This window comes from Temnothorax longispinosus, chromosome 11, assembly GCF_030848805.1.
Source record: "Temnothorax longispinosus isolate EJ_2023e chromosome 11, Tlon_JGU_v1, whole genome shotgun sequence".
In the NCBI taxonomy this organism is placed as follows: domain Eukaryota; kingdom Metazoa; phylum Arthropoda; class Insecta; order Hymenoptera; family Formicidae; genus Temnothorax; species Temnothorax longispinosus.
The window spans coordinates 15,354,197-15,381,811 of record NC_092368.1 but is presented as its reverse complement, the minus strand read 5'-3'; the positions used below and the strand labels follow the sequence as shown (position 1 = coordinate 15,381,811).

Sequence of the window (27,615 nt, the reverse complement as noted above, 5' to 3'; positions counted from 1 at the left end):
TCGCCTACGGAGAATTTTCGAGTCTCAGAGACTCGAGGATCTAAAATTCCACGGATTCAAGGGGAGTCAAGCGCGCGGGAATATCTCGGGATTTTTCCTCCCCCTTGTACGTCCGATATTTACATGTAAATTACAGAGTGTAGATGGCGATAATTCGGAACACGAGGATTCCTTCCCCCGGAAGGGGAGGAACCGCGCGCGCTGAGGGCGGAAACGAGACGTTTCACTTTGAAGGGGAAAGGGACGGGGACGGACGAGAAATTCGGCGCCCCCGCGCGCGCCCGAGCGTAGCGGAGAGACACCCCCCCCTTCGCGATATACGGTGCAATGTACTGCGTCATGTCAGTCGGCGGCGCATTATAACGTTGGCTTGCAATCTAACGACGACGGCGACGACGGTAGTCGCGCGCGGTTCCTCTCTCGCTCCTCCTCGGATGCTCGTGTAACACGGCCAGCCATCGGGGGCCAGCGCCTTTGTAACGGCGGCGCTGGTGGCACCGTGCATGTAACGAGTTTCCAATAATGGCTCAGCTGCGTACCGCCATTGGCCACGGAGTTCGACTAAACTATATAGCGAGAGAGCGAGAGAGCGAGAGAGCCAGAGAGAGAGAAAGAGAAAGAGAGAGAGTCGTGACAGCGACTGCAAGGACGCGCGGGGGTGGTGAATCTCACCCTGACTGGTTCCATCTCTTGGCCGCAGTTTTCCGTTCTCTCTCTCTCTCTCTCTCTCTCTCTGTCTGTCTGTCTCTCTCGCTCGCTCGCTCACTCTCTCTGTACCTCTTGTTGTTGCCCGCTCTCTATCTACCCGCTTAACCCCTGATACCGCGACTTTATTTCGCGAACAAGCCACTTCGGGAGTCCAGCGGTGCTTCCCGTTTCTCGACGTGTTTCATTTCTTCGGGAGAGAGAGAAGGCAATTTTGTCGAAATTCTAAAGACCTCGTGGTAATCTTTTTCCTATGAGGAAATACGTCGTTTTACAAGAAAAGAGAGAGAGAGATACGTGTAAAGATAATTGAAGTGTAATGCGCTAATCTTAGCGATTTCCTGAGAACAAAATATACGATGAGATATATATATATTTCTTGTGCGACGATTAGTTAAACTTTTATTCGGTACACATTGTCAACGAGTTATCTTAATTGTCTACGTAATATCGATATTAATTATCGCGTAATGTTGTTTTATTTAAAGGGTAATTTTGAGGTGACATAAAAAAACGTATACAATTTTTAGTATAGATTATTTCAGATTAATTTCGATTATTAACAGACACGTCAAGTAAAACTAACATTGCAACAATCGCGTCTGTGTGCGCATACGTCATTAAATTGTTTAATTTGTTTAATAAAATGGCGTAGTTTGCAATAACACCCGCGATTTTCGATGCGTACCACTTTTTCAATCCCCTCCCCCTCGTCACTCGTTTTTTTTATTTCAGCAATAATTACATTCTGCGCTTGATTGACTTTGTCGGCAATCATTGAAATTCCATTTTCCGCGAGCGCGGCGTTCGTGAAAAATCGTCGATTCTCGACTAATTACCTTCCGCCGTGTAAACAAAGCTAATATGAAGGCGATGTGTTCGCGAGATTTTCCGAGCGCGCGGAATTCACGTAAGCGGAGAGGTAAAAAATAATTCATTGTTCTCTCTATATCCCTCTCCCTCCATCCCATTTCCCGCCTTCCATTTCGAATTCGAGGATCGTGTTAACACCGAGCAAGAATCGCGATCGAATTCGTTGACGCTCGCGTCGCCGATCGATTCTGGACGCGATTTGCGAACCGATTCTGGCTCTTGATAAGAATTATTAATCAGGTTCTTATTTTCCGCGAAACGATCTGACGAGCGCGATTAACGCGCGCGACATTCTCGGTATCTCCCTATTTAGCCCCCCTTTATGAGAAAGAATGACGAACGACGTCGCTTGTTGACTCGTTCGTATCCAGCTCTGTGTCAACTTATCGACTCACTTGAATCGGACGCGTTTGGAAAGAGCATGTATCATCGCTCGTACGCGGGGCATCCCGAACGCGAGGCATTAAACGATTTTGATTGACGCCTGGCACATCTCATCTAGGAGGAACGGACCGACCATTGGTCCGTTTATTTTAGCATTCGGGTCATTCAGCGCCGTCGTTTCATTCGCGACAAAGTGACGATAAGTGACTCCTCGCGAGTTAGAAGGTGAAAAAAACATTCCCCAGCAAATGCTCCGCCATTCATCGCGACGCGATCCCAGAAACGCTCTCGAAAATTTGCGCGTTTTCTTGCAAATCAGTTTTCTTTAGAGCTTCCTGCAAGAGTTTCATAACTCTCGTTCTTTCGTGTCCTATAAATTGATCACTAAATGTACGTGGTAAATCCACGAACGAAGCGTCACGTCTCTTTCTTGTTCTCCCTTTTTTTCTTTCTCTCTTTCTCCCTCTTCTTCTCGCGAGCTTCCAGCGCATTTATTTAGTAGGGCACGAAAATGAAAAATCGCTCGTATCTCGCAGACGACGTTTGTTCCTCGCATTAGATACACGCGACGCCGAAGAAAATCGACGAGAATGGATGGGCGCCAGGAATGCATTCCCGGGAACGTCACCGATAAACTAATGCCTCCGATTTCCTGGCTCAGCCTAACAGAGACATCCCACCATTACGGGATGTCTCGCGATGCTACGGGATAAAGCGACTTTTTCATTCGGACGCGTTTAAACAATGATATTATATCAGAGACTAAAAACTTTACGGGTTTCCCTCCGATCAGTGGTTTCCCTCCGATTTGGAAACTCGGTTTCCCGAAAGGTGAACATTTTAAAACGGAGTAAAAGCACTCGAGAACTAAACACTTAAGTAAACTTGCTTTTAAGCTTTTAAGTGGGTTTGAATTTCAAGTTTCTTTCCCTTTCTTTTTTATTTTATAATCACAATAGCAATAATCTTTGTTGTAATGTACAAAATCATATTCATCGATATATAACATGCAAAATTATATTCACAGAGGTACGAGGGATACATTGGAGAGCAACTGTTGAGAGTGGACAACGAAGAAATTAAGTGCGTCGCCTTCTTCCGACATACTACCCGATACTATATTGTGTCTTAACAGTTTCCGATCGTCCCACGCGAGAGTCAACCGCCCCTCTGTTCGATATCTACCCGGGAAACACGGGGAGGCATTAGCGACTTTCGAGACCGATTTTAAAGTGGCGACAAGTGGCCTCGCACCACCGAGCCGGTGAACCGCCGCCTCCGATTTCCAACCCCCACGTGCGAATGAGAACACAAAACACTTCGTTATCGAAAAATTGATCTTATTAGGCAGGAAGGACGCGGCTTCGCCTTCGAAACTTTTCGCCGAGCATCCCTCGACTTTCCCACGGAGGGAACCGGAACCTTTTATAGATGTCAACCACGCGTCTTTCAACTTTTAATTGTGAGATAACGCTCAGGCTGTGACATTTCTTTGCTTAAGTTTTTTTTTTTTTTAAGTAGAACTTTCCTATGCAATTGGAAGCAAAAATGATCGAAAAGATTTTTAATAATAAAACTGAAAAAGTATACGAAATTGTATATGATCGGTAGTTTTCGAGTAAAATAATATTCATTTTAAAAAATCTATTTTTGGAGCTAATTTATTAAATTTTTAAACTCACACGTCGAATAAAAATATAAATTCATAAAAACTCGTAAAGTCGATTAATAATTTCCTCTAATTGTGCCTAATTAATTCATTTTCTAAAATTTCTCGCTGAAAACCTTTTTAATTTGGATTAAATTCTTCTAAATCCGTTTGTACGTTTTTACTTCTAATTCCACAAAGAAACAACGAAAAGATAACGAATATCGCTGGGAGGGGGGAGCCGCGTAACTCCTGTCATCAACGAGATTGCCTCGCGCTGCAGCCAGCTGTTTATTGCCGTAGGCGAATAATTCTTCGCGAATTCTTGATCTCGCGTTACGTAGATCCCGCACGTGCTGCGACGGGCGCGCGCGCGCGCGGAAGTTAATGCGGGAGGGTGCATTACGCGGATGGGCGTGCGCCTGACAAGGCGAAACAGCGGAGCGGAGCGAGCGCGCCGGGAAGATTACGGCAAAATCTTTAAACGGGAGCCAGATCAAAGGGCGCGTCGGGTAGGATAACAATTAGTTTCATTAGTAACGAGGTAATTAGCTCCGGGGAGATGCGCTCGGCGCGCAGCGTACGCCTTGCCCATTTCCATCCGAAACTGCGCTTTAAAGACTATACCGCCGAATCTCGCCCCCGGGAGACCGCCGGGAAGATTTTATCCGCCCAAACCAGGCCGTGCGGGGGAGGAGGGACCGTGCCCCCGCTGTTTCGCTTTTGCCCGCGCGACAGCAAGACCTGAAGACAAGACAAATAAGTTCTTTCCGTCCCTGGGAAAATATCTCCGACGAATTGCGACCTCGGATCCCGAAACCGCGTAATTACGTCGAAACCTTGGCTCATTTTTGAGCCGTCGCGGTGCAAGAGTACGACGTAATTACGGCGCAAGCCACGCTAAGTTTCGGATTCCCGCGATTAACAGCCTTACAGCGAACTCGCGGAGATCTCGAAAGGTTTCAAGTTATCACGAGAAGAAAATTCCCCGTCGGGTACGCGTTTCTCATTTTTCCTAGGAAACGGAGGTTCTAGTATCTGGCGCGCGCGGCCTCTTTTGATAAATATAATTTTATAAGTGTGTACGAGGCTATTTTAATTACAAAAGAGTACCCGCGTGTTATTGAGAAGAATTCTGCTGATAACAGCGGCTCGGATAATAACGGATAAGCGCTCGGCGATCCGGCTGGCTGACGGAGAAATAAGGGGCGGAAAAATGAGGGGGAAAGAAAAAGGCCGATTGCCGGCCGGCGAGATGCGGCCCTTTCATGCATAAATCGGACAACATGGCAGGAACGAGCGAGCGAGCGAGCGAGCCTCCTCGTCGAAGGTAGCATCAGCTGAGAAAGGTAATCTCGCCGCTTCCTCGGCGACTCATTGTAATTCTACGCTAAATTTCAATCCGCGGCCGAACAAAAGCCGCGTAGCCGTCGTTCCACCCCCTCCCCTCTCCTCTCAGCCGTCACCCCCTTGTTTCATCTCGTCGAAGCCCTTCAACGTCGCCGGACAATAAATACTTGAACCGCGAGAACGAGAGCGTCAAGGAAGCGTACGAAAAATCATCTAAAAAGAATTGAGCCCTTTTTGGAGCGGGAGGGTGGGTAAGGGGCGGCAAGAAAAAGAGTGTACTCGTTGCGTTGAAAGAAAGGGCTTCACATTTTGTAGAAACCGTCTCGTATTGGCGCTTCAATTATTGATGTTATGAAAACGTTTATTATTATACAGTTAAGTCTAATGTTAGTGTCATTATTGCTAAACGTAGCGTAATTGTTATTAACATAACATGCATAATTGTTTTATTAATTTGTAATACGTTACTCGTTTATTTTGTTCGTATCAGATCAATATCGCTGAAATGAAAGATTGAAGAAATTCGAGTCGCAAGTGCGTGAAGGTCTCAGGATTTCGAGCATCTGACGTATACGCGAAATAAAACGTGTCTTTAAGGGATGCGGCTTTAATGGGACGTCGCGGGAAGGGAGGGCAAGAAGGCTCTATCTCTCTTCTCGGGCGCTGAAAGTCTAACGTGCCCGGTCGCTTTCCCCAAGTTTAATTAGGTACGCCCTACGTATCCGTTCTATCCGTGTGTATACAAACCGATACCATGGCGTTCGGTATTGGCGAGGGAAACGGACGTTAGGGATGCACCGCGGACGGGAGGACGCGAGGGGACAGCCTTAAAAGGACTTCAGGGAGACGAGGAAAGAGACAGAGAGAGAGAGAGAGAGAGAGAGAAAAGCGGCCGCGTGTACATATATGGTGTCTCAGAACTATCTCTTTGCCGTAAAAATGTCCAGCCATTTGATCAATCTGGAAATTCTGGAAAAAAACAATTGTCAAATATTGATTTTAAAAATATCAGCTCAAAGTGTCCCAATTTTATTAAACATCACGAATGTCCAGTTTTCAATTTCTAATTTACCGAAATATGACTGAAGAGTGCGATTCTGAACCATTCACAAACCCGTAAGAATCGCGGGCCGAGTTTAGTATGTAACACGAAATTTTGGTAAAATTCTAGTATCGTCTCGTATAAATCATTCGCGCTAGATTCTCCTCGCGCTCCCTCCGATCGTCGAATCCTTAGGGGAGTTCGTAATTTTATGTCAATCCATTGTTCAAATATTTACAAGAACCTGATACATAGATTTAGACGATCTCCCCGATAAGTTTATTCGAAAACCCGCGAGGTATTCCGGGCTTCCAGGACACCCCGTATACGCGTATACGTTGGTCCATCAGACATCGTGTGTGCTCGTAGAGGGATGGGCGGGCGGGAAGGAGGGAGGGAGGGAGGTGGGGAAGATGAGGATCGCGGAAATGGACCGTTGCCTGGAGCTCGCGTCCTACGTCTCCGCGATATAACGGAGTCTCGAACGAGACGGTGAAATCGGGACGAGCGGGGGGAGGGAAAGGTTGGTGACAGGGAGGGAAAGGGCCCCGACTTTTGTACACGTCAGATTGAAATTTAGCGTGGGATTTCAATGAGCCGCCGAAGTAGCGAGATTACCTCCGTCGACTGATACTCCCGCGACGTTATTCGCGTTCGCGACTCGGAGGACGACGCATCGATCCTTTCCGCCTTCTTTTTTCCCTCTCCCCCTTCGACCCTTCTCCTCTCTCTTTCTCTTTTTACTTTCTTTCGTTTTCTTTCGCGTTTTTCCTTCTCATTTTTTAATTCTCGAGTTTTCCCCGCGGTGTCTCCGTTCCTGCGCGGAATCGCGTCCAATCAGCCCGGAAAGGAGTTCGGACTGCTGCAGCGGATTTGTTGCTTCCGAAAGTTCCTGATCGCGAGCTTGACTCGCCGCGCTTAATTCGCCCTTCGACGAGAGCTTAGTAGCTCTCGCTAGGGCACAACTCGAGGGGGGACGCGGCTCCTCCCGACTGAATAATATCCGCGCGCCCCGACCGATTCGCGTTGCTCCTTCGCTGAGATAAAGCTGCGACGGCTTTCGGCCGCCGAGCTTTTCGTGCTTCCGAACTTCGGAATCCTCGCGAGATTCACAATCGATTCTGTCCTTTACAGAAATGCTGAAACCGTAAACGTAGAACTCACGGCAAGAATCGAGTACGAGTTTTGGTATTGAAGAGTCAAGAGACGGCGATTGTATTTTTATTGTGACGGATATTTCGAGGCGTAATTGTCGAAAGTTGCGAAGGCTGCGAAGAAAAATGGCACGCGAGCGCATAATTTGTCCGGCGAAAAAGATCGTTTTTATATTCACGACGCTGAAATGCATTTCCGGGATTCGATGCGAACGAATTGCTCTCTACATCTTTCTGATTAGCCGAATGAATGAAAATATTAGTCGAAGCGGAACGACGTCGTCGCGGGGACACGAAATGCATATCGAGTCGGCTCCATAGATATACGCGTCTATAAATTCAATCGCGGTGGGATCGGTTTAAAAATCCATCGGAAGTCGCGTCGATTAATCCGATGGTGAGCCGATCGGTTCGAAGTGCCGTGTAATCGTCGATGCGTTTTCTTCTGAAATTTATTCAAAATTCACGTCTGCTCTCTCGCCTGCCATGCCGAGGGATCGAAATAGCGCGCGTCGATTAGAATTTTGCGCATTATTCAACAATCCACCGGAACGGATTAGATCGATATAAAAGCGAGGAGGGCCGATTAATTAATTCGATTACGCCGGATAAGGAGCTGTTCGTCATTTAATCATCGGCCCCGATCGAGACATCTGTTTCGGAATGCGAATTGAATCCCGAAAAGGTGTCCGTTCTTTGCCTCGCGCGCGCGATCGTCGAATTAAAAAGCAAGTTAAAAACCACCGATTTACGATTTTGATTTAAACGATAAACACGGCTTCCGTGCGGAATGCTGGCCGTAGAAAAATTTCCAAGGAGAGGATAAAAATGATAAATTAACGAGGGGATGATAGCACTATCGCGGACTCTCGCGATTTTATTCGACGGTATGTAAGTCGGATACGGATAATTAATTCAATTCGCGAAATGCGCTTTATATGTTTCATGTGTGCGAGGTAATTCAATGCCCCCGATACGATTTCCGTGCGAAAACTCCACGCAGCGAAGAAATTTATAATAAACTTAAGCTCACTGAAATTCTTGGATATTATATTGTAGATACGGCTTGAGTGACATCATCGAGAGAAATCGTCGAGATATTCTCGCTTTCCTGGTGCTTTTGTACATAATAACGTATTCCAGCAAATACGTTTAACAGTAATACCATTAAGGCGATGCTCGGAAAAACCGCGAATCGACATCCAAATTGATGGAATCTATCAATTTCGACACGCTGAGCAAGCGAGCTCTTTAAAGTCTTATGTCGAACAGCTGCCGTCATTATTAATTTCGCTCGGGTCCAATGATGGAAATTCGTGACCCAATTTGTATCTGAGAATTATTAAACAACCATAGGAAAAGGTTTTGTATTATTCCGTTCTTCGAGCTCCGAGCTCAAAAACAAAAAATACCAAGAAATCCTAAAAGCGCAAAGTCGAATTAATTTATCCGAATGTTTCGTCCAACCAATGGAAATGTGAGATTCCAAATAAAGGACAATAATGGGAACAAAAATTTAATGAACAATAGGGAGGAAGAAGGGAAGAATAATTTCTTCAACAAGTCCCATTTCTCGGTGGTTCGATATAGCGAAACTTGTTTGTCGTGTTGTCGGCGATGCGTGGTTCAGCGTTGAACACACGGTGCTGAAAAGGTCGGGGGGGGGGGGGAAAGGGGGTGAACGAAAAGAAACGCGCCGCGAAAAATGTCGAGGACTTGAAAAGCGCTGCAAGCGCGAGCGCGTGAGAACCCCGCGCGCGGTATCTTGGTTTGCGCGGGGGGTGGGGGGAGAGGATTAATTACTATTATAATGAATTTCATATTACCATAGGAGTTGTGAAACTGCGGATGGTGCGAGTCGATCCCGGTTCCTGGGTGGTGCATGTCCAGCATGGCGTCCGGCTCGCCTCCGCTCTCAGAGCAGTTGCTCAGGGCTAAAACCAAACCGATAGACACACACCTTGCGTTTACACTTCTCATCAGTCTTATTTGGTATCGTCGAACCATTAGCCCGTTTATAATTTCTTTCTCTGTTTGTCCCTCCTGATTCCGTTCTCCCGTCCCGTCCGTTCCTTCCCTCGCTTTTAGCGTTTGCTCCGACCTCCGGATTAAGCGGGGCGATCGTTTACGTATTAAATTGTCAAAGGAAACCGGGTCCCACTGCGAACCGTCAGATGCCCGAGAGGGCATCCCCAAACGGGAGGACCCGCGGATGTAAATAAAACAAACTTCAATTCGAATTGAAACAAAGCGTCTCAAAGTGAATCTAAAAATCCGAGATCCCGCGACTTCGAGAATTTAATAGGTCGTAAATCCAAATATCTAAAAGAAGATCCGAGAAATTTAAAATCCAAAGATTCATAAATCCAAGGATTTAGAAAACTTTTGAGAATTTATGTATGCAATCAAAAATTCAATTAAAAAATAAAAAATCCGGAAAAATTCTCGAATCCCCAACATCCCTGAATGCGCGAATCAGAAACCACACACGGTATACGTTTTGCGAGCCAGGAAAGGAACGGCGCGGAAGTAATTCGAACGGAGCATGACGGTAACTATTGAATTTAAAAATTCACGACGGCGACGATATATCGTTTGCGAGCGTTATACGAAAATTCCGCGCTCTATTTCGTTAAGATTGAACCCACATGTGCGGTTGCCTTCTTTCCACTTCTTACTCAACGGAACAGAAACGACAAGATCACAAAACGGAAAAGCACACTGTTCAAGAAAAAAATCATAAAACATAAAAACGGGGCGTCACACACTGACTTAAGGTTCACGTAACTTATGGTAAAACTAAAGTAACTAAAATGTAAGTAACGGCAGCGGTATCTTTGCCGATCAATCATCCTCGTTGACATGCCGGGGAGGAGAAGTTGGAAATATCAGATAACATAGAAATTTGAGACACCGGGATTTTAATTCTTTCCCTCTTCTTTAAAAAAGAAAACAGAAAAATCCTCAACTCGCGATAATCTTCGTCACCGTCTCTTTACTTGCTATCCCGCGGTTTATGCTGGACTTTCGAAAACGTATTAACAATTTGTCTCATATTTCTATTAAAACGTACTTTCTCAAATTCGTGCTTGAATTGTTGACGGAAAATGAAAAATTCGATCGTCAAAGATACCGCCACGTCGATTTCTACGAATTCCAAGCGTTTGAGCTGTCTAAAAAAAATATATATATATTTTGTCGGGAAAAGCGGGACACGGGATACGGGGGACGTGACTGTTGTAGGTCGTAGGTTGTTGTCCCTGGTAAAACAGAAAACGAAAAAACATGAGGAAAACCAACTAAATCCAGCGTTCAATCGCAGCGAAATATACAGGGTGTGAGAGGAGTTCCCGCGCGCGCGACTTTTTTTTGCAAAAAAGAGCGTTCATTACAGAATAGAGGAGCGTGCCAGAAAGATAAAAAGATTCTCGCTGTAATTATTGTAATTGTTAATTGTCGTTAATTATCTTGTTGTGTAATTAATAATTACAACAGACATATGTCATCTCGCTGAATTTATCGCGACGAAAAATCTGAATATTTTTGACCATAAAATATAATTTAATCGCGCAATGTTTTTTTCTAGAAAAAAAAATATTATTTCTTCCTTTCTCTTTAACAAATTACAAATTTTTTGGTTTTTCTAAAAAACAAAAATCCTCATTTCTTTATTTCCTCAGTAAATTATTGTTTGTAAGAAGAGAAATTGACACACGTCCTTTTTCCAATGATCGACTCATTTTGCGATTCGGGATTGAAATGCGGGCTGTAACGCGAACGGGAACGATCCTCGCGTCCTGCAAGGCGCGCGGTCTTTCTCTCTCGCGGGCGAATCCTCGATCGGAGACGAGAAAAAACGGTAAAACGGCAAAACTTTGCGGAGTCCTTCGTGGTGCGTTTGTCTATCCGTTTGGTTAGGTCGAGACATTTACATTTTCGCGCACGAACGGGAGTCGTTCGGCTCTCTTGGATGGAGATCGAATCGATGCTGCGCTGTCGCAGTTCTCTCTTTCTCCCTATACTTTCGAGACTCTCAGCTGTGGTATCTTCCGTGTTGGCGTCCTGTCGACGATAATCTTCAGACGACGACGACGACGAGGAAGAAAGAACTGTTTGCAAAAATTATACAGACGGGGGACGAGGAGAACACACAGAAGAGGGCTACACAGATTCGAGCGACGAACAACGAAAATGAGACAAGATCGCGAAATGTGTATAATTATCGAGGGGAGACACCGATAATCCTCTTGCGATTCTTTTCGGGAAGGGGGGAGTGCGTAAAAGTTGCGAATTGTCCTGCAAAGAGAGAGCCTTTCGCGAGGGAATACGAAGAGAGAAATATGGGATTAATGAAAGCCACCAGAGATCCGAGTAAAATGCGGGAAAATGAATGAAAGACCACTTTGTTTTTCCGTTTTCGTCGAAATCGTTCACTCGCGATCTTCGCGGCTGTTTTAACACGATCGATATTTGAGAAGCTGCGTTGTGAGAATTATTTGCGGGAATTTTAATCGCGTCTACGTCGTAAATAAAAAAATAATCTCGAAAATCTCGAGTAATATTTCATATTTGTCTAATTAAATGTGACGAATGAATTATGCGGGACTGTTTCGAATATCATTATTAATATTAGGGACGGTTATTTTTGTCGCTTTCGATCCAGATTCCCGTATTTAGCCGCTAATTCATCGTTGATTTTAATGCGCTGCGAACGTATGCGTGTCAAAACAACGTGAATCGATGTATAGCGTTTCGTCCCAGGAGTGTTGACCTGATCGAACAATAAGTCGGCCCTTATCCATTATCGACATCTCTCACCGATCTTTTCACCTGAGCAACCTGCCGACCTCGTAGATCGGTCTTAATTCTCCGAACAATTCTAAAACGGCTTTTTATCTTATCGCGCGCCGCAGTAATTAAGCCCCCGAGTTCGATTTCTGCAAAGAGAAAAAGAGTATCAGTAGGAAATGGAGCGAAAATGGCGGACACTTCTCGAAGATTTCACCGCGTGGTACTATCCGCCTCCGAATTTCCTTTTCTCACGGGGTGTCGTCTCACCCTATTTCTCTTTCTCTCTCTCTCTCTCTCTCTCTCTCGTTTCGTACCACCCTGTACGTACGCGGGACACGTACGTAACAGTTGTGAACTGCAGTGTGTATGCGTCGTATAACAGAAAGCTGGTTCCCACTGAACACCCCGTTTCTACTACGTCTACGTGATAGAGAACGAGGGTATGGGAGGTAGAAGAAAGAGAGACGGAGAATCCGGCAGGGGTGAGAATAGCAGAGAAAAAGAGAGAGAGAGAGAGAGGAGAGAGAGAGAAAGAGAGAAAGAGAAAGAGAGAGAGAGAGAGAGACTTCGTGTAGCGTGCATTGTGTGCGGCCTACATACATGGTGTCTCGAGCGTACTCGCTGCCTTTCGAACGCGAAAGATTCGCGCTTCTCTTAAACTTGTGCATGGACGGCGAACTATAGATCATTGAAAGTTAAAGTACTTTAGCGGATTGATTTTCAGATACCGACAGAGGATGGCAAGATCTTATCCTTCGAATTTTTATTTCCAACGGAAATTCAATGTCGGGCTTGGTCGCCCCAATCTTTTATTGAGCAGCAAAAGAGATATGCGACTTTGGGAGATTTTTAAAAAAGATTGGCTATACATATCGGGTCGAATTCACGGGCAGAAATTTAACCGCGATAGAAACCCGGGATAGCACCCCGTATATATCGCATGCGTGACGTGGTGGATGAGTCAGCCGGTGGAAGCGGTATCCGAGAAATTCGTCCGGAAACTTTCCGGAAATACGTACGCCAAAAAGCAGGATGTGCTACTTTCGATAATAGTCGAACAATTATCAATATTTAATCGTCGCACGGTGGAAGTTCTACAGTCTTCCGTCTACAGCCTTTTCCGTCTTTAGACCGTAGAACGAGGACTTCTAGCTCTTTCGAGCTACACTCGAATCTCTTCTCTCGAGTCAGATATTCCTCGAATTTTGCGTCTCTCTCTCTCTCTCTCTCTCTCTCTCTCTCTCTCTCTCTCTCTCTCTCCGTGGACAGATTTATTTTTAAATAACTGAAGACACGTCTTTTTATGGATATATTTATTATAGCGCTGATTTTTTAACAATTGATTGTTGCGCGTGTTTAAATATCGCCCGGTATTTTTAGAAAATTTCTGCGCGTTTGACTCCTCCACCGGAAATAAACAGAAGGACGCCTCAGAATTATAAGTTATTTGTATAAGCGTTTAAACTCGACAAATTGAAAATTTTAAAATTTTACTTTCCAAAAGTTTAAATTTTGAATCAAGATCTTCATTCAAGAGATCAGGCGCCTATTTCCACACACTTTTAAACCCCATTTTCAAAATTATCACTTTTTACCAGACTTAAAGCGGTAAATATTAATCGAGAGTTTATTTTCAAGCTCACATCCGTGAATAAAGAAAGAGGAAGGTTAATTTAAAACGATTCGCGGAAATAATTCTCAGCTACCAGCCAGCCGGAAAAAGTTAAAAAGTACGTAGTTTCCCTTGAGTAAGCTTCCCAATTAACTTTGCCGGGCTGAATTTGCGGATGATAAAAATATATTCGCTCGCGTGCGACGTCGTCGCCGCGATTAAGAGGCGCGTCGTTCCGAGGAGAGCAACGCTTATCACAAAACATACCAGTGTCACCTTTCGTATTATCAATGATCTACTTGAAACCCAACCCGACCCGTCGCGGTCCCCCCGCCGCGCCCCCGCGCGGGGGCCTCTATCGAGTTCGCTCTAGCGACGCAATAGCGAGCGGACGCATCTCTCCTCGTCGTCGTGTGGATGGATGTATTATGAAATGCAGGCGCGCGAAAACGACATTTCAGTCGACTCGGAGCCGAGGCCCGGCTCCAAGGTGTCGCGCGGACGGCATGCGGGCGATCTTGTCCCATTTCACGCGCGGTGCGCATCTGCCGAAATTCCGCGAACGCGATTTCCCTGGCGAAGCCAGGTATTACCCGCGCGTACAATTGTCGCGTGGAGCGGAGATGCTTTCCGCACGAATGACCGCGACCTAATAATTCGACTCCGACTAATATCGCAATCGCGATTTTTCCTCCTGTCCATTGTCGGCTGCCTTAGATACAGATGTTTAAAAAAGATTAATACGTCTTCATTATTCTTATGCCAAACTAGGTTTTCTTAATGACCCACACATCGCGTTCGAAATAATGTAATGTAACGTTTCAGCGCTTGTCAGGATGCTATTCTAGCATGTAACAAAGAACGATATCTGCTGTTTTAAAAGAGCAAATATCATATCATAGACGAGATTATACGTCCCGCGAGAATAATTAGATAAATGTTCGTTCGCGCTGACAATCCTCGTATTTTCGAGAGCAACAGAAATATTTAGATCCTCTTTTTTTTTTTAGACAGTCTGTCCTGTATACGCTTGAGATACGCCGCCGCTTCGTCATGAGCACACGAAGCAGAAAAGTTTACCGTGAGGCATGAAAGCCACGGTTGCGTTCTATCGGCTCTCGCATAGCGTAACAGCTGTACGACGAAAGGTGTTCATTGATGTGACATCTGCACCTTGATTCCCCTTCCTCTTACCGCACCCGATAGAACGCACGTTTTAGTGAATGACCTCTTCCCCGGCAAGTACCGCGATCTCGAAAAACTCCTCCTCGTAGTACGAAATAAAAAAAGAGGCGCTAAAACAATAACAATTTATCCCGCTTTGACGTGCAAAGCCCTTGAACTCTCGACACCCAGGATCCGTTAGATTAGAAGGATTTGAGACGTTCCCAGGGAGATACGCTTAACAAAAGAATCGAAATTCCGGGGAACGGGTCTTCGTAGGGTTAAGAATAGAGATTTAAGAGGGTGCAGAATTGACAAATTCGTTTCAATGGCCAAGGAGCTCAAACGTTCGCGGGAGGAGGATAAGAATTAAGATCCGAACTTCGAGAACTTTGGAAACTTAGGAAGACCCGAGGAGGATCTGAGAGGACGGAAACTAAAACTCCGGCGCCTTGTCAAATTGCGGGCGCGCGAATAAGGTTTTAACAGGCGGAAGCACTCGATTTTAATCCCCCCTGCCCCCCCAGCAGCAGCGAACCAGTCCGTCGACCGAAAACTCAGATGTCGCTTTAAAAATAAATATATCGATAAACTCGATTTAGTTCCCCCTCTTCTGGGGAGAGGGGAGAGTTTACCGAGATTTATCAGAAATTTCGCGGAGGATAAAAGCGCGGGGACGGGAGTAAGGGCGCCGGGCGGGGTGAGGGCACGAGAGAGCGGGAGGGACGGGCGCGCGCGTTCCCCGCGAGCCGACGGGGCATCCCGTAGGAACGACGACGGGCACGCGGGACACGCGGGGGCGAATTCGTGCTATGCCCGACATGTGAGCACGCATAGGGCCTCTCCACACCGCCGGGTGTCGCGTTTCGGCGCGTGCTGCGCGACAACACCGTGGAAACCGCACCGCCGCGCGAGATACGTCACTTCACCTCGATAGAGGCACGTTGGGGGAAGAAAAAAAGAAACTGAGAAATGTCTAAAACCCCCTTGATTAGTCAAGCGTATAGGATCGCGGGGAGCCTGTCCGGAATAGAATTGCAAAATTGCAGACGAGCGTGGTATTTTGATTAAATAACGGCGCGAACAGAATTTATCATTTGTTTAATCGAGGTAAGAAACCGCGCTGGATGATTGGCTTCTAATTGAACAACATCATGTGGCGTGGTAATAAAGATCTCGTGTGAATAATTATGTTACGAGAGTTGAACTAGAAGTCAATTTGCGAAGGCCAATTTTCCGAGGATTTTTCCTGGACGAACTACGGTCTTGTTTCGGGAATTTTGTAAAGTTTTCTGGCTCACAAGAGAACATTTATTTTGCTAGCGAATTATTCCATCATCTATCATGACGCAAAATGTCATAAAATATAAGAATGTAACAATCGCACTTTAAGATCAAGGATGAAATCAAATCGAATTTATTTTAATGTTAGATGCAGAATCAACCATTAGATTGCTAATAAAACTCGTCGCGCTTTTATTACGTACCAAAGTAAGTTACAACCAAAGTAAGAATTATAGTTTCCAAGTAATTCTTATTAATGAAATTAGTCGTCGGGGGCCCCCGGTATATGTATCTTTACCGTCTAGAGAAAAACTTTTCAACTCCTTTCTGACCAACTCTACGAACTCCTAACTTTATTTAAAACAGAAAATAGAAGTGCGCGGAGCGAAGTTCCCGCGCTAAACCAGTACTAAGCGAATTCCACCTTCGATCTTTCGAAACTTAGAAACTCAAAAATTCACGTTCACGGGGACGGCGGCGCGGGTATTGATCGCCGCGGCTGTGTGTTAAAAACATAAGTGTAGCGCGCGATGTAACTCCGTGATAAGCAACTCCGTGAGACAGGGAAACGACACAGCCGCGTATCGATTGTTTTTCCTTTCTCTTTTTCCATTATACGTCCAGTGCGTGTAAGAAGACACGTGTGCGGGCCGCCCGCCGATGTAAGACCCTATACACAGCGCGCGATGTCAAGCGTTGACGTTGAGGAAAGACGACATTAATTATGTGTAGCGCGTCTGCACTTATTGCACGCGTCAGTTTCGAAATTCGGCGAAAATCCCATCGCGTCTCGCGGTTCACCGCGACATCTCTCGCAATATTTAGCATAAATTTGGATTCTCAATCAGGTTTAAAAGTTCGATTTCCCATAAATTTAGATCCCCGGAAATTATATAACAGATCGTTCAAGCGACCAAATGTAAATATAATGTAAATCGTGTGAAAAAAAAGTTCCTGTACGATTTTCAAAATAGTCGCGCGGAGACCTAATCCGAATGAGGGTCGCGAAAACGAACGTTCGTAAATCATCTAGCTGGGCTTAGGAATATTGCACATGGGGAATGCATCTGGCGAAAGTAAATAGAAAGACACGAGGAGCTCGCTGCGACTAATGCACCTGACCCCCCTCCCCTCCCCCCCCCCTCGTGTGACGATCGATAGCGACGATAACGGTGGACGCAATTAAACGCAAATGACATCCAGCAATGAGGCACGCGTACCTATAATCATTACCAGATGAATTCGAGCACGAACAACAATAGCAGGCGGCATAATAAAGGCAATTTATAAGAGTGCAACGTTACGCTCGCCCGATTGATTGCCGTTTTAACGGCCGAGCGAATTATTCATCGTCTGTTTAGAGCCGCTTCCTGGAAGACCTGGGAAAGGCGTTCTACCGACATTCCCCTTGAGAAACCTATTTCCCACGTGATCCCGCAAATCAGGCTGGCAGTAATTTATCGGTTTCTTTCCCATATCTCAGAGTTTCTCAGTATAATTCGAATTTCGATTTTAACTCGTAATTTTAATTCGAAACTCGATGCGCCGCACGGTTGACGATTTAACATTAATTCTTCAATTTAATTTTTGATTTTAATTCGCTGATTTAATTTCTAAAGATATTGATGAAATGTCTTCAGATCTTCAATATTTTTTTTTCTTTTAGAAATTATACGCGATTACCTCATTCTCTCCCGGTCGATTTGCAATTAGATTTAGAGGTTTTGCGCACGAAGTGTCGGCCGTTCGGATCTGCGAACGTGTTCTAATAAGGAGACGGGTTTTCGCGAGAGAGAAGAAAAAAAAGAGAGAGAGAGTGAGAGAGGGGGGAAGAGAGACACGTGGGAAACAATAGCGGGAAAGGCTCTAATCTGAAGAGCACTGAATCGACCCTTCTTCCTTCTTCTTCTTCGGCATTGTCTCCTCCCAGCAAACCCTTTACTCCCAGGCCTTGCGGCGCCTTTTCTTCATTCCCCACCGGCCTTTTTCACAACCCTAAGAGAGTTTCGTACCACGAGGGGCTACCGGTAGAACAGTAACCGTAGAGGTAGTCCCTCTTCCCGACATTATCTGCATGCCTCGGTAGACGCGCAAAGGAGTGATGGAAAATGGAGAGAAAGAGAAAGAAAGAAAGAAAGAAAGAAAGAGAGAGAGAGAGAGAGAGAGAGAGAGAAAGTGAAAGGTGGAAAAGGGGGTGAGAGGACAAGCGTTATTTTATTTTTCTTAACGAGAGCCGAGGCGTTTGCGCGATTTATACTATTGTTTGAGAAAGGACACCTTGAGCTACGAATGTATACAGAATGTCCCACAGTTCGTGAGCTTAACCCTTTCGGCTCTGATGTCCATTAACATAATGGACATCAATTCCGCTGTACTTTAGTCTTCTTTTACGTTATTATGAAAATGTCATATATGAAGATATATTTAAGCATGTGAGATTGCTTCCAATTTGTGTGCAATAAAAATAGGGGGACGAACGAATTAATTTCAATGATATTCTATGACGAACCCGTCGAGGCCGAGATACTAACAAATCGTTCCTGAAGATTGAAGTATATTGTATAACATTCTATAAAGAAATATCGGAGGAAACTGTATCAAATTTTATATTAAAAAATTAAACAGAGAGGATCACTCTGCTGGGAGATCACACTCGAGTGACGCGAAAGTCGCGAATCCCGCGCTGTGCTACTCGGTAGATGAAAGAAGGTGGCCCACAGAAAGGGGGAAGGGGTGAAGGAGAGAGGGAAGGACGACAATGACAACGAGGACGATGACGACGGCGACGGCGTGGCGAACATGGCGGCTCCGAAAAGCGAAGCCGTGCCGAGCGAGGCCGAGGTCGCGCGGCTGCGCCGCGACGCCGTCGTCGTCGTCGTCGTCGTCGTCGCCGTCGACGGCGGCGTCGGCGTTGGCGTCGGCGTCGGCGTCGGCGTCGGCATCGGCGTCGGCGTCGGCGGTGGCGGCGGTGGCGGTGGCCGCGTGACCGCCGCGCGCGATCAATACTTGCACGCGCGGCGAGCGCCGCGACGCCGAGCGTCGCGCACCGCGCACCGCGCCGGGGACGAAGGATGTTGAATTCGAAAAGTGTTATTCCGCGCGTCTATCTCTGAATGATATGGAAGGGAACGCCTCTCCCACGTGGGTGCCACGTGTGCGCTTCCGCTCTCCGCGCGCGCGTGCGAAGCGCGCGCGCGGATCCTTCGCGCGCGTTATCCCCGAATAACATTATCCCCCCGCGATTATCTCTGCGAGGATCCTTCGCATCATTATTCCCGGGGTCCCGCTCAAATCAGCAGGAGGGCCCCGGCATTCCCCGCTCTCGGGAAATGGGTTCGAAAGTGGAAATCTTCGACACTTTTGAGCAACCGATGTAGTTTCCACGGTTTTTTTTAAGCTGTCTTACGTTTTTATACATTCGTACATTCAACTATTTTTCACAATTAATATCTAATCTTATAGCTTTCGGTATTTAGTTATCTACATTCCAGGTTTGGTTTCACGCAGATCACGAGGGTAGAATCGCTAAATCTGAATAGCCGGTGAATATTTCATTTATCAGACTAAAAGGAGCACACAAAGACATTATTCAGAACTGCTGGAACACATGCAAACGTTAAGTAATTCCGACCGTGTCAATTTCCGGACATGTGAAATTGATTTCCGTTGTGTTAATAAAAAATGAAAGTCTCTTGTACTCGCGGATTTTTCCTATCGAAAATCAGAATACGAATTGTGATGTTCATTAGTAAAATTAGCAAATCCTCTTGCAATCCGACCGATTTCAATTTTGTTCGTTAGATAGGTTTTCGAATAATGCGATTTGGAATTCTTTATACATTAAATAGCTCGAGAAGAAAAAACGCTTTTTTTCCGAGCTCGTTCCAGAAGGGAGCGCTATAGAAGGGGGTACAGTTTATTTTGAATCGAAGGGTGCCGCCGAGGAGGCTTATAACGCGGTCTGTCAAGCAGGTGTAATTTACACAGAATTATTTTTAAGACATCTTTAAATCGCTCGGACGCTTGTGTGGTGAATAATAGGGGTCTCTATAATTGTTCTGAATGGTTCGATCCGTATTTTCTGAAAATCTCACTTTTCTCCAAACATGTTTGACTCTTCGTTCAGTTTTATCTTATAATGTCGCAGTTCTTCGACAAAGTCACTAAACGAACGGTTAGAAGTAATGTATACACGTTTTCTATATTATTCCATCTTTGTCTCATTATTAGAAGTAATGTATGATTTTTCTATATTATTCCATCTTTATTTCGTTATTTCGAAATTTTGTTTAGTTAACGAGAAATTATAATAAAAGCAAGGATTTAACATTTTTGCATTTTGCGCTTTTTCATTCTTAACTTATTAACTTTTGGAAATTATTTTAAATTCACTGTTAAAGAGCGAAAGGTAGCGAATTTACTGGGAAACCTAAGGGATCGCTCAGTGGACGTAGGGATATTAAATAGCCGCGAAGTGTGCCGGTGAACGACTCAGCACGAAGCGTCGGTATCTCGGTACATATCCCGAGAGATTTCGCGATCGTCGATCATGGATCGACATCAAGGATGTGCAGGACGAGAACACAGGCGAGCAGCGAGACACGTGTGTTTTGTTTACAGGTATTCGCATGTACTGTACGTATGCGAAAGACTCACACGACGATGACGACGATGACAACGACAACAATGACGACGATGACGAGGACGTCGATCAGAACCCGAGTGTGTTACATTTTTCTCGTTGTTTTTTTATAGAAATAGATAAATGCACAAAGTATACACGATAGAGAGGTAGGACTTTCGCGATTGAGTGTTGTTTCGATTCAAGTGGTTTGTGGGGGAGGGAGTATTTTGTATACGTGGTGAACGAGGGACGGGGGTGGAGGGGTCTCTCTCTGACGCGTGGACGACTAACCTGCTAGCCGCAAGGCCGACATTCTCTGAAACTCTGGCTCCTGCAGCCACTTCCACATCCGCCGGAAGGTCTCGCGGCCGCTCTTGAGCTTGGACCACGGCTTTGGGTTGCGCAGCAGGTCGCTGAGGGTGCCCTGGCTGCGGCACAGCACCCGCTGCGCGAAGATCGCCTGCGGTATGCTGTACCTCTTGAGCTCGGCGCTGATCCGCTGCGCGAGCTCCTTCGTGTTGATCTCCTCGACCTCGCCGGCGCTGCCGTTGCCCGCCGCCGACACCGTCTTCATCACCACCGACGTGTGTTGCACGTGCTGCGTGTGCGATATCGTCTGCTGCTGCGGCATCGACTGCTGCTGCTGCTGCTGCTGTTGCTGTTGCTGCTGTTGTTGTTGCTGCTGCTGTTGCTGCTGTTGCTGCTGCTGTTGCAGTTGCGTTTGCATGGTTGGCGGCGGCGATGCCGCGCTCGGCACCGAATGCGTGCCGGGCGGGGAATGATGCGATGGCGCGAAACTCGCCGTGGCCGAAACGGCCGGCGGCGAGGACGGGCTAAGCGCCGCCGGACTCTGCTGTAACCGTGGTAGAAAAGCCGGGTCGTAATGCGGACTCGCGGACGACTTGTGCGGCGAGTTGAGGCCGCTCTGACTGTACGCGCTCTGCGGTGAGAGCGGACTCGGTTGTAATCCCGCGCCCGGCGACGGATAATTGTGCGGCGGTGACATGCCCATCGTAGGTAGCTTGTCGTACGCGTACGGCGAGCCGCCCATACCGAGGCCGATGTTACCCAGGCCGTTGTTCTGCATGACGGCGAAACTACCGGTGACGCCGCCGGCCGCGTGACCGCCGTAAACGAATTTGTCGCTCATCGTAGAGATCGGCGGTAACGGCTGCAGCGGCGTCAGCGTGGCGTACGACGAGCCCGGACTGAAGCCGGGCGGCGACATCCTTTCGGCGACCGAGGTCAGTGTCTGATACGTCGGCTCCGGCTGCATCGCCCTGAAGTCCGTCGCGTCGATCATGCTCGCGACCGACACGCTGATCCCCGACGTAGGCGTTAGCTTGCCCGGACTGAGGAGCTCCGAGTCGTCGGCGTCGCGCGAGTCCACGTCCACGTCCTGAGGCGGCACGATCACCGACAGGGACTCCCGCGCGCTCTGCCTGCCACCGCCGCCACTACTACTACTACCACCACTGCCACTACCGCCGCCGCCGCTGCCGCCGCCACTGCCGCCGCCGTTACCACCGCTGCTGCCGTTGCCGTTGCCGTTGCCGTTACCGCCACCGACGGCGCGTCCGCCGCCGCTGCCGCCTCCGCCACCGTCACCGTTGCCTCCGATTCCGCCGCTGCCGCCGCCGGCACCGCCGCCACCGCCGCCGCCACCACTATCACCGCCACCACCACCGCCGACGCTCGGCGGATCCTGGGACGACGACAGATCCTCCGCGGCGGCGAGGTCTCGCTCCTCCTTGACGCCGAGCGCGCCAGCCGCGAGCAGTTCCAGCGGTAGGCTCGCGCACGCGATGTCGGGGCTTTGAGAGGCCGACGAAGACATACCCTCGACGCTACCTCCTCCGTTACCACCACCACCGCCGCCGCCACCACCACCACCCCCGTTACCACTGCCGCCGCCGCCGCCTCCGCCGCTCCTACCACCCCCCGTTTCGTGCACGACCTCGTGCTGATGCTGCTGCTGTTGATGATGGTGGTGATGGTGGTGGTGGTGCTGGCTGTGATGGTGATGATGGTGGTGGTGGTTGTGATGCCTACCCCCACTGAGCACGGTGCCCCTACTGCTACCTCCACCTCCGCTATCACTTCCTCCTCCTCCTCCTCCTGCGCCTCCGCCTCCTCCGCCACAGTTCCCATTCGAGCCGCCCCCACCGCCCCGGCCATGCGTAGACACCGCCACCGGGGAATCGACCGAGTCCAGTAATTGCTCGCTATGCGATTGATGATCGCCTATGTCCCCTATACCTTCCATTTACGCACATCTAGTTCGGTAGTGGGCGCACTGCCACTCGCTCCTTCGCTGTCGTACGCCGCCGACGACGACACTCCGTCGTACCGCGTGCCACACAGGTCGCACCGCACCGCAATACACCACACAGCGCGCGCGCGCTTAAGTAGTTCTTTTTTTTCCGCGATACTTTCTTCGCGATCGCGAGCAGTACTCTCTACTCTGTTCTCTTCTTCCGTTTACGTCGTTTTGAGAGAGAGAGGGTTGCAACAGAATCCTCTCTCCGATCACTGATCTCGTTGATCTACTCTCATCACTGATTACCGCACGACCGCGAAACGACGACGTGTACGATCCTCCCGGCGACTACCCCGCGAATACAGCGCGTAAGCGGACGACAACGACGATGACAACGACGACGACGCTGATGCTGAGGCTCCACCGTCACGTCGGATCGGCATAAGGAGCACCCGGTGGTAGCGCAACGACCACCGTGCGCCCATGACACCGCGCGAGTGCGGAGCGAGTGAGAGCGCACGCTCTCTGCGCTCGCGCGTCCGAGTGCGAGCGCACCCGGCACCGGCTCTTCCCGGACGAGGAGAGAAAGAGAGTGAGAGTGAGTGTGAGAAAGAGAGAGAGAGAGAGAGAGAGAGCGAGCCGCAGGCGGACCCAGAACACGAGACGAAGGGGGTCGATTTCACCGCACTCTGTCCCGCACCGCTGCCTCCGTACCGTCTCGTTCTCTATCGGGGACTTGTTCCGCTCCGCCCCCTTCCCCTAACGGTCCCTACTCCGGGTGTTCCGAGTCACACTACCGGCACCACTGCCACCTGGTCCGTTCTACTACCCTGTTACACTGGTCCGTATTACTACCACTATATCACTACCGCTCGCGCGCTTCTTCGTGTCGCGTGCCGCCAAGTTCCTCTCCTGGTCCAGGTGCGACCGCGTCTCCGTCCTCCTCTTCCTCCTCCTCCTCCTCCTCCTCCCCCTGTCCCCGCCACGTGTCAGTTTGTCCGTTCCGTTCGTTCGTTCGTTCACGGAGGGGAGTCCGTTTCGCTCACACACTATACACCACCACTGTCACTATCACTATACACCAGCATAAGGCTATACACCGTCAACAAGGAGCCGTTACCGTTGTACCTGCGCAGTGGTCCCGTTCGCGCCTTTTCTCCCCACGATCGGAGCCGAGGGTCCGCGTCCACGTGAAGGCGACCCGGAAAGACGGTGCCGGAAACTACCGAGAAAATCTCGCTGTCTCTTATCCCCCTCGCGACGATCCGCGCGCGACTACGAGTTTCCGGACTATCGGCCGGAAGACAGCTATTCGCGACGACTATCGACTTTCGCGATCGTCCTTTGGTGTTTTTCTTTCGCTCGCGGCTCGACGAGGTTGCGAGGGTGCGACGACGATAACTTCGTACGTACGCAGCAGTTAAGTGACAGAAGCGACCCCTTGCCGGTCACACTCGCCGGCTAAGCCACCACCATCAACGGCGCGCCACTAAGGGTGTGTGGGTGACACGAACACCCACCGCCCACCACCGTCACGACGTCGACGACGACGACGACGAGGACCACCACCACCACCGCCGCCACCAGCAGCGACTTCAACTACGACGCCGCCGCCGCTGGCGTCAGTCAGCTTTCTATCGATTTTCCGATACCTCGTGACCAACGTGGCTCGATGCGCGCGGCTCGATACTTCGAGCATAAACATCGACTCGCGTCACCCGCGTCCACCCGCCGTCACCGCCACCGCGTCCCGCTCGACCTCGACCCAGCCGCTGATGAGAAGGCTGCTCCGAATTCGACGCGATTCGATTCGCGATCGTCACCCGTCTTCTCCCTGCAACGAAACGTCGCCTGTCTTTTCGGAGTTACAGTCGGGGCACAGCGCGACGAATTGTTTCTCGAAGAAAATCGTCCGTGTCTCTTCAAAAAATCAGATACACTCCGCAAGGGCCTCCCGCGGAGATGTCCGCGACACTTCACAGTCTTCTTTCGCGATCTCCTGCGAGAATCGGCCTCGACTCTAGTTTCCAACTTCCTTTTTCCTCGAACTAGGTCGCCGACGTGATAGTTGACGCCGCGGGAAGTTACTTCGCCCTTCGCACCAAGTTTCTCGAGTGTGCAGTGCACTGCGTACTTTGCTCCTCTTCTCCACCGGAAAATCGTCGACGCGGTCAGTCAGGTTATTTAAACGCCGATCTGGCCGGTCGATCGCCGAATCGATACATCTCGGACTGATCCAATACGAGAACCGCTCTCTCCTCGCGAGGCGTCGATTCCACGCGCGCGCGCGCGCGGGCGCGCGTAAATCGCCTTCGAAATCACGCGCTGCCGGTCTCGCTCGACCTCCAACTTCAGGATCGAAACGTCGATACGCCGATAAGGTCCGCGTCGTCCACCATGACGACGGCCCGCCGCGCCGAGATTCGCTCTTCAAGATGTCGTCTTCCTCCCGTGGCCGCGAGAACGAACGATCCGCGAGAACGATAACTCGATCGAGCGACACCGATGGCGGAATTCACCCACATGCGTGTACACACATGTACACACACATACACACACAAACGCGCGCGCGCGCGCCGGGCAGGGGTGGCAGAGAAGAAGAGGGGTCGTCGACGATTGGTCGCGGCCGGCGTCGATACGGAGATCAATGGCCGCCCGCTCTCCTCCCGCTGGAGACAAAGAGAGAGAGAGAGAGAGACCGCGACGGCGTCGAATCGACTGTCAGGCGCTTCGGCCGCGCGCTTTCGATCGATCGGCTTTTGCCGGAGTCGAAGTCGCGGCTCGACGCTTCGCGCGGCGCGCTCGATGGCGCACCTGACCTCGAAGGGTGGCGCGAAGAGAGGAAAGACAATTCCTTCGGATACTTCTCTCCCTTCGGGCCCGGGCGGTACGGGTATACTTCGGACGCGACCGATCCTGGACTTCGTAATCCCGCGACTCGCCGACGCCGGCTCTCTCGCGCGCTCGCGTGCGCACGCTTCAAAGCGCACCGCGACGCTCTCTCTCCTCTATGTGTGTGTGTATGTATCTCTCTCTCTCTCTCTTTCTCTCCCTTTCCTTCTTCGCACCCTCAGCGCCTCCCGCTGTCGTCGGCGTCGTCCTCGTCCTCCCGAATTCCGTCGCAGTTTGCCCGGCACGCAAATTTTCTCTCGAGAAGAAGCGACTTCCTCGGCGGCGGAACGATCCCTCTTTTTTTCTTCCTGCTCTTCTTATTCCTCTTGTGCTCCGCGGTGATCCCTTGGACCTCGGATATCGGGCTGTCCGCGGGAACCGCGCGTGGCGAGAAGGAGCGTTTCTTTACGGCAAGGGCGCGCACGAGGTCGAATAGTGTGGTGTTGTTGGAACACACGGAGAGAAAACGAGCGCGTCTCGCGCTCGCACGGAGTTGTGCGGAGTTGCGCAAATCGCGAATGCTACGCTACGCGAGAGCCTCCAGCAGGAGGGTGCCTTTCTCTCTCTTTCTCTCTTTTGCTCTTGCTCTCGCTCTCTCTCTCTCTCTTGAGGGGCGAGACGGGAACGACAGAGTTGAGGGGCGCACGAGGGGGTTGCAAGAGCACCGCGGGGAGGAAGAGGGGCGGAGATCTCGCCACGGGGATCTGTAACGAACTCGATACGCAGGGGTCGAGGAGAGGGACGGGACGGCAACGGGGGATGAAGGGCGAAGAAGGGAAACACGGGGAGGGACGTGGGGGAACGAACTAGTCAGGGGTGGCCCAGGGACCACTCGACCGCGTCCGGTACCCCAAACGACGCACAATGTTGCTTCTCAATTAGACGAACCTCTTCCTATATGGCTTCGCGCGCCCGCTTTTTTTTTTCTTCTATTCCGTTCCCTCGCGGCAGCTTGGATCGATAGCCGGGTTCGATGCTCCCGAGGTTTATGATTTATCGAGCGACGGGGAACAATCATCGATTCCGCTTCTACTCGGAGCTGTGTTTGCTATCGGCGGCATTGTCAGGTCGATATCGATCCGTCGAATTGACTGACACACCGCGGCTGTCACGCCGCAGTATCTTTATACCGGCACCTGCGCGCGCGCGCATTGGCTTCTCAAAAATTTATTTAATTCTATTGAGCTGTTCGCGAGAGAGAGAGAGAGAGAGAGAGAGAAGACAAGACAGACGGAGTAGAATTTTTGAAATTAATGGGACAATCGAATGAACAACAGTATTTTGTATTTTGAATAATCGAATAACACGGTATATACGGAAACATTGAATTTTTCAATATTAAGCGCGCATACAGGATTCATTAATGTTCAATTCAATGAAAGCCAAATAAACGGAAACGAAATCATTTCTGTAACAGTGTGATATTCCAATATACAAAGCTTTATAGTTTGACGAGCGCGCTGTACTTACACTACTTACAGTCTTAACTTTATACGATTAAATATTCTGAAGTGCTCAAGAGCGTTTTGTATCTTAACAACAATGATAAGCAACGCCACAACAAAACATTCTATCGGAAAGAATAAAAATAAAAACAAAATTAATTACTATTTAGATAAAGATATGTCCGTTTATGTATAATAATATAGATAAAAACAATACTATTTACATATATATTTAGATATATAATACATAATATATTATATCAGGCACACACAAACAGATTTTTGCGAAAGTTAGGTGTTATTTTTTTAATTGTATTTTGTTACTGTTATTGTGTGTGTTTACGATCCGTCCAAAACAAAAACAAAATTTATAATCATAATTATGAA

At 48.6% G+C, this 27,615-nt stretch overlaps 1 protein-coding gene across 5 annotated transcripts in view; it reads right to left on the bottom strand.

Annotated features, from left to right (window-relative positions):
- Positions 1-27,615, bottom strand: part of LOC139822323 (uncharacterized) — an 85,518-nt gene extending 57,903 nt beyond the window's left edge. The window contains exons 1-2 of one of the 5 annotated variants that reach the window (XM_071793933.1): positions 20,923-27,604; positions 8,983-9,090 (exon numbers count right to left, since the gene is read on the bottom strand). In XM_071793933.1, the coding sequence (XP_071650034.1) occupies positions 8,983-9,090; positions 20,923-22,897 (2,083 nt within the window). In that variant the 5' untranslated portion in view covers positions 22,898-27,604. Of the gene's footprint in view, positions 1-8,982; positions 9,091-20,922 lie in introns of all 5 variants that reach the window. The other 4 variants (XM_071793931.1, XM_071793936.1, XM_071793934.1 and 1 more) reach the window with 4 other exon arrangements.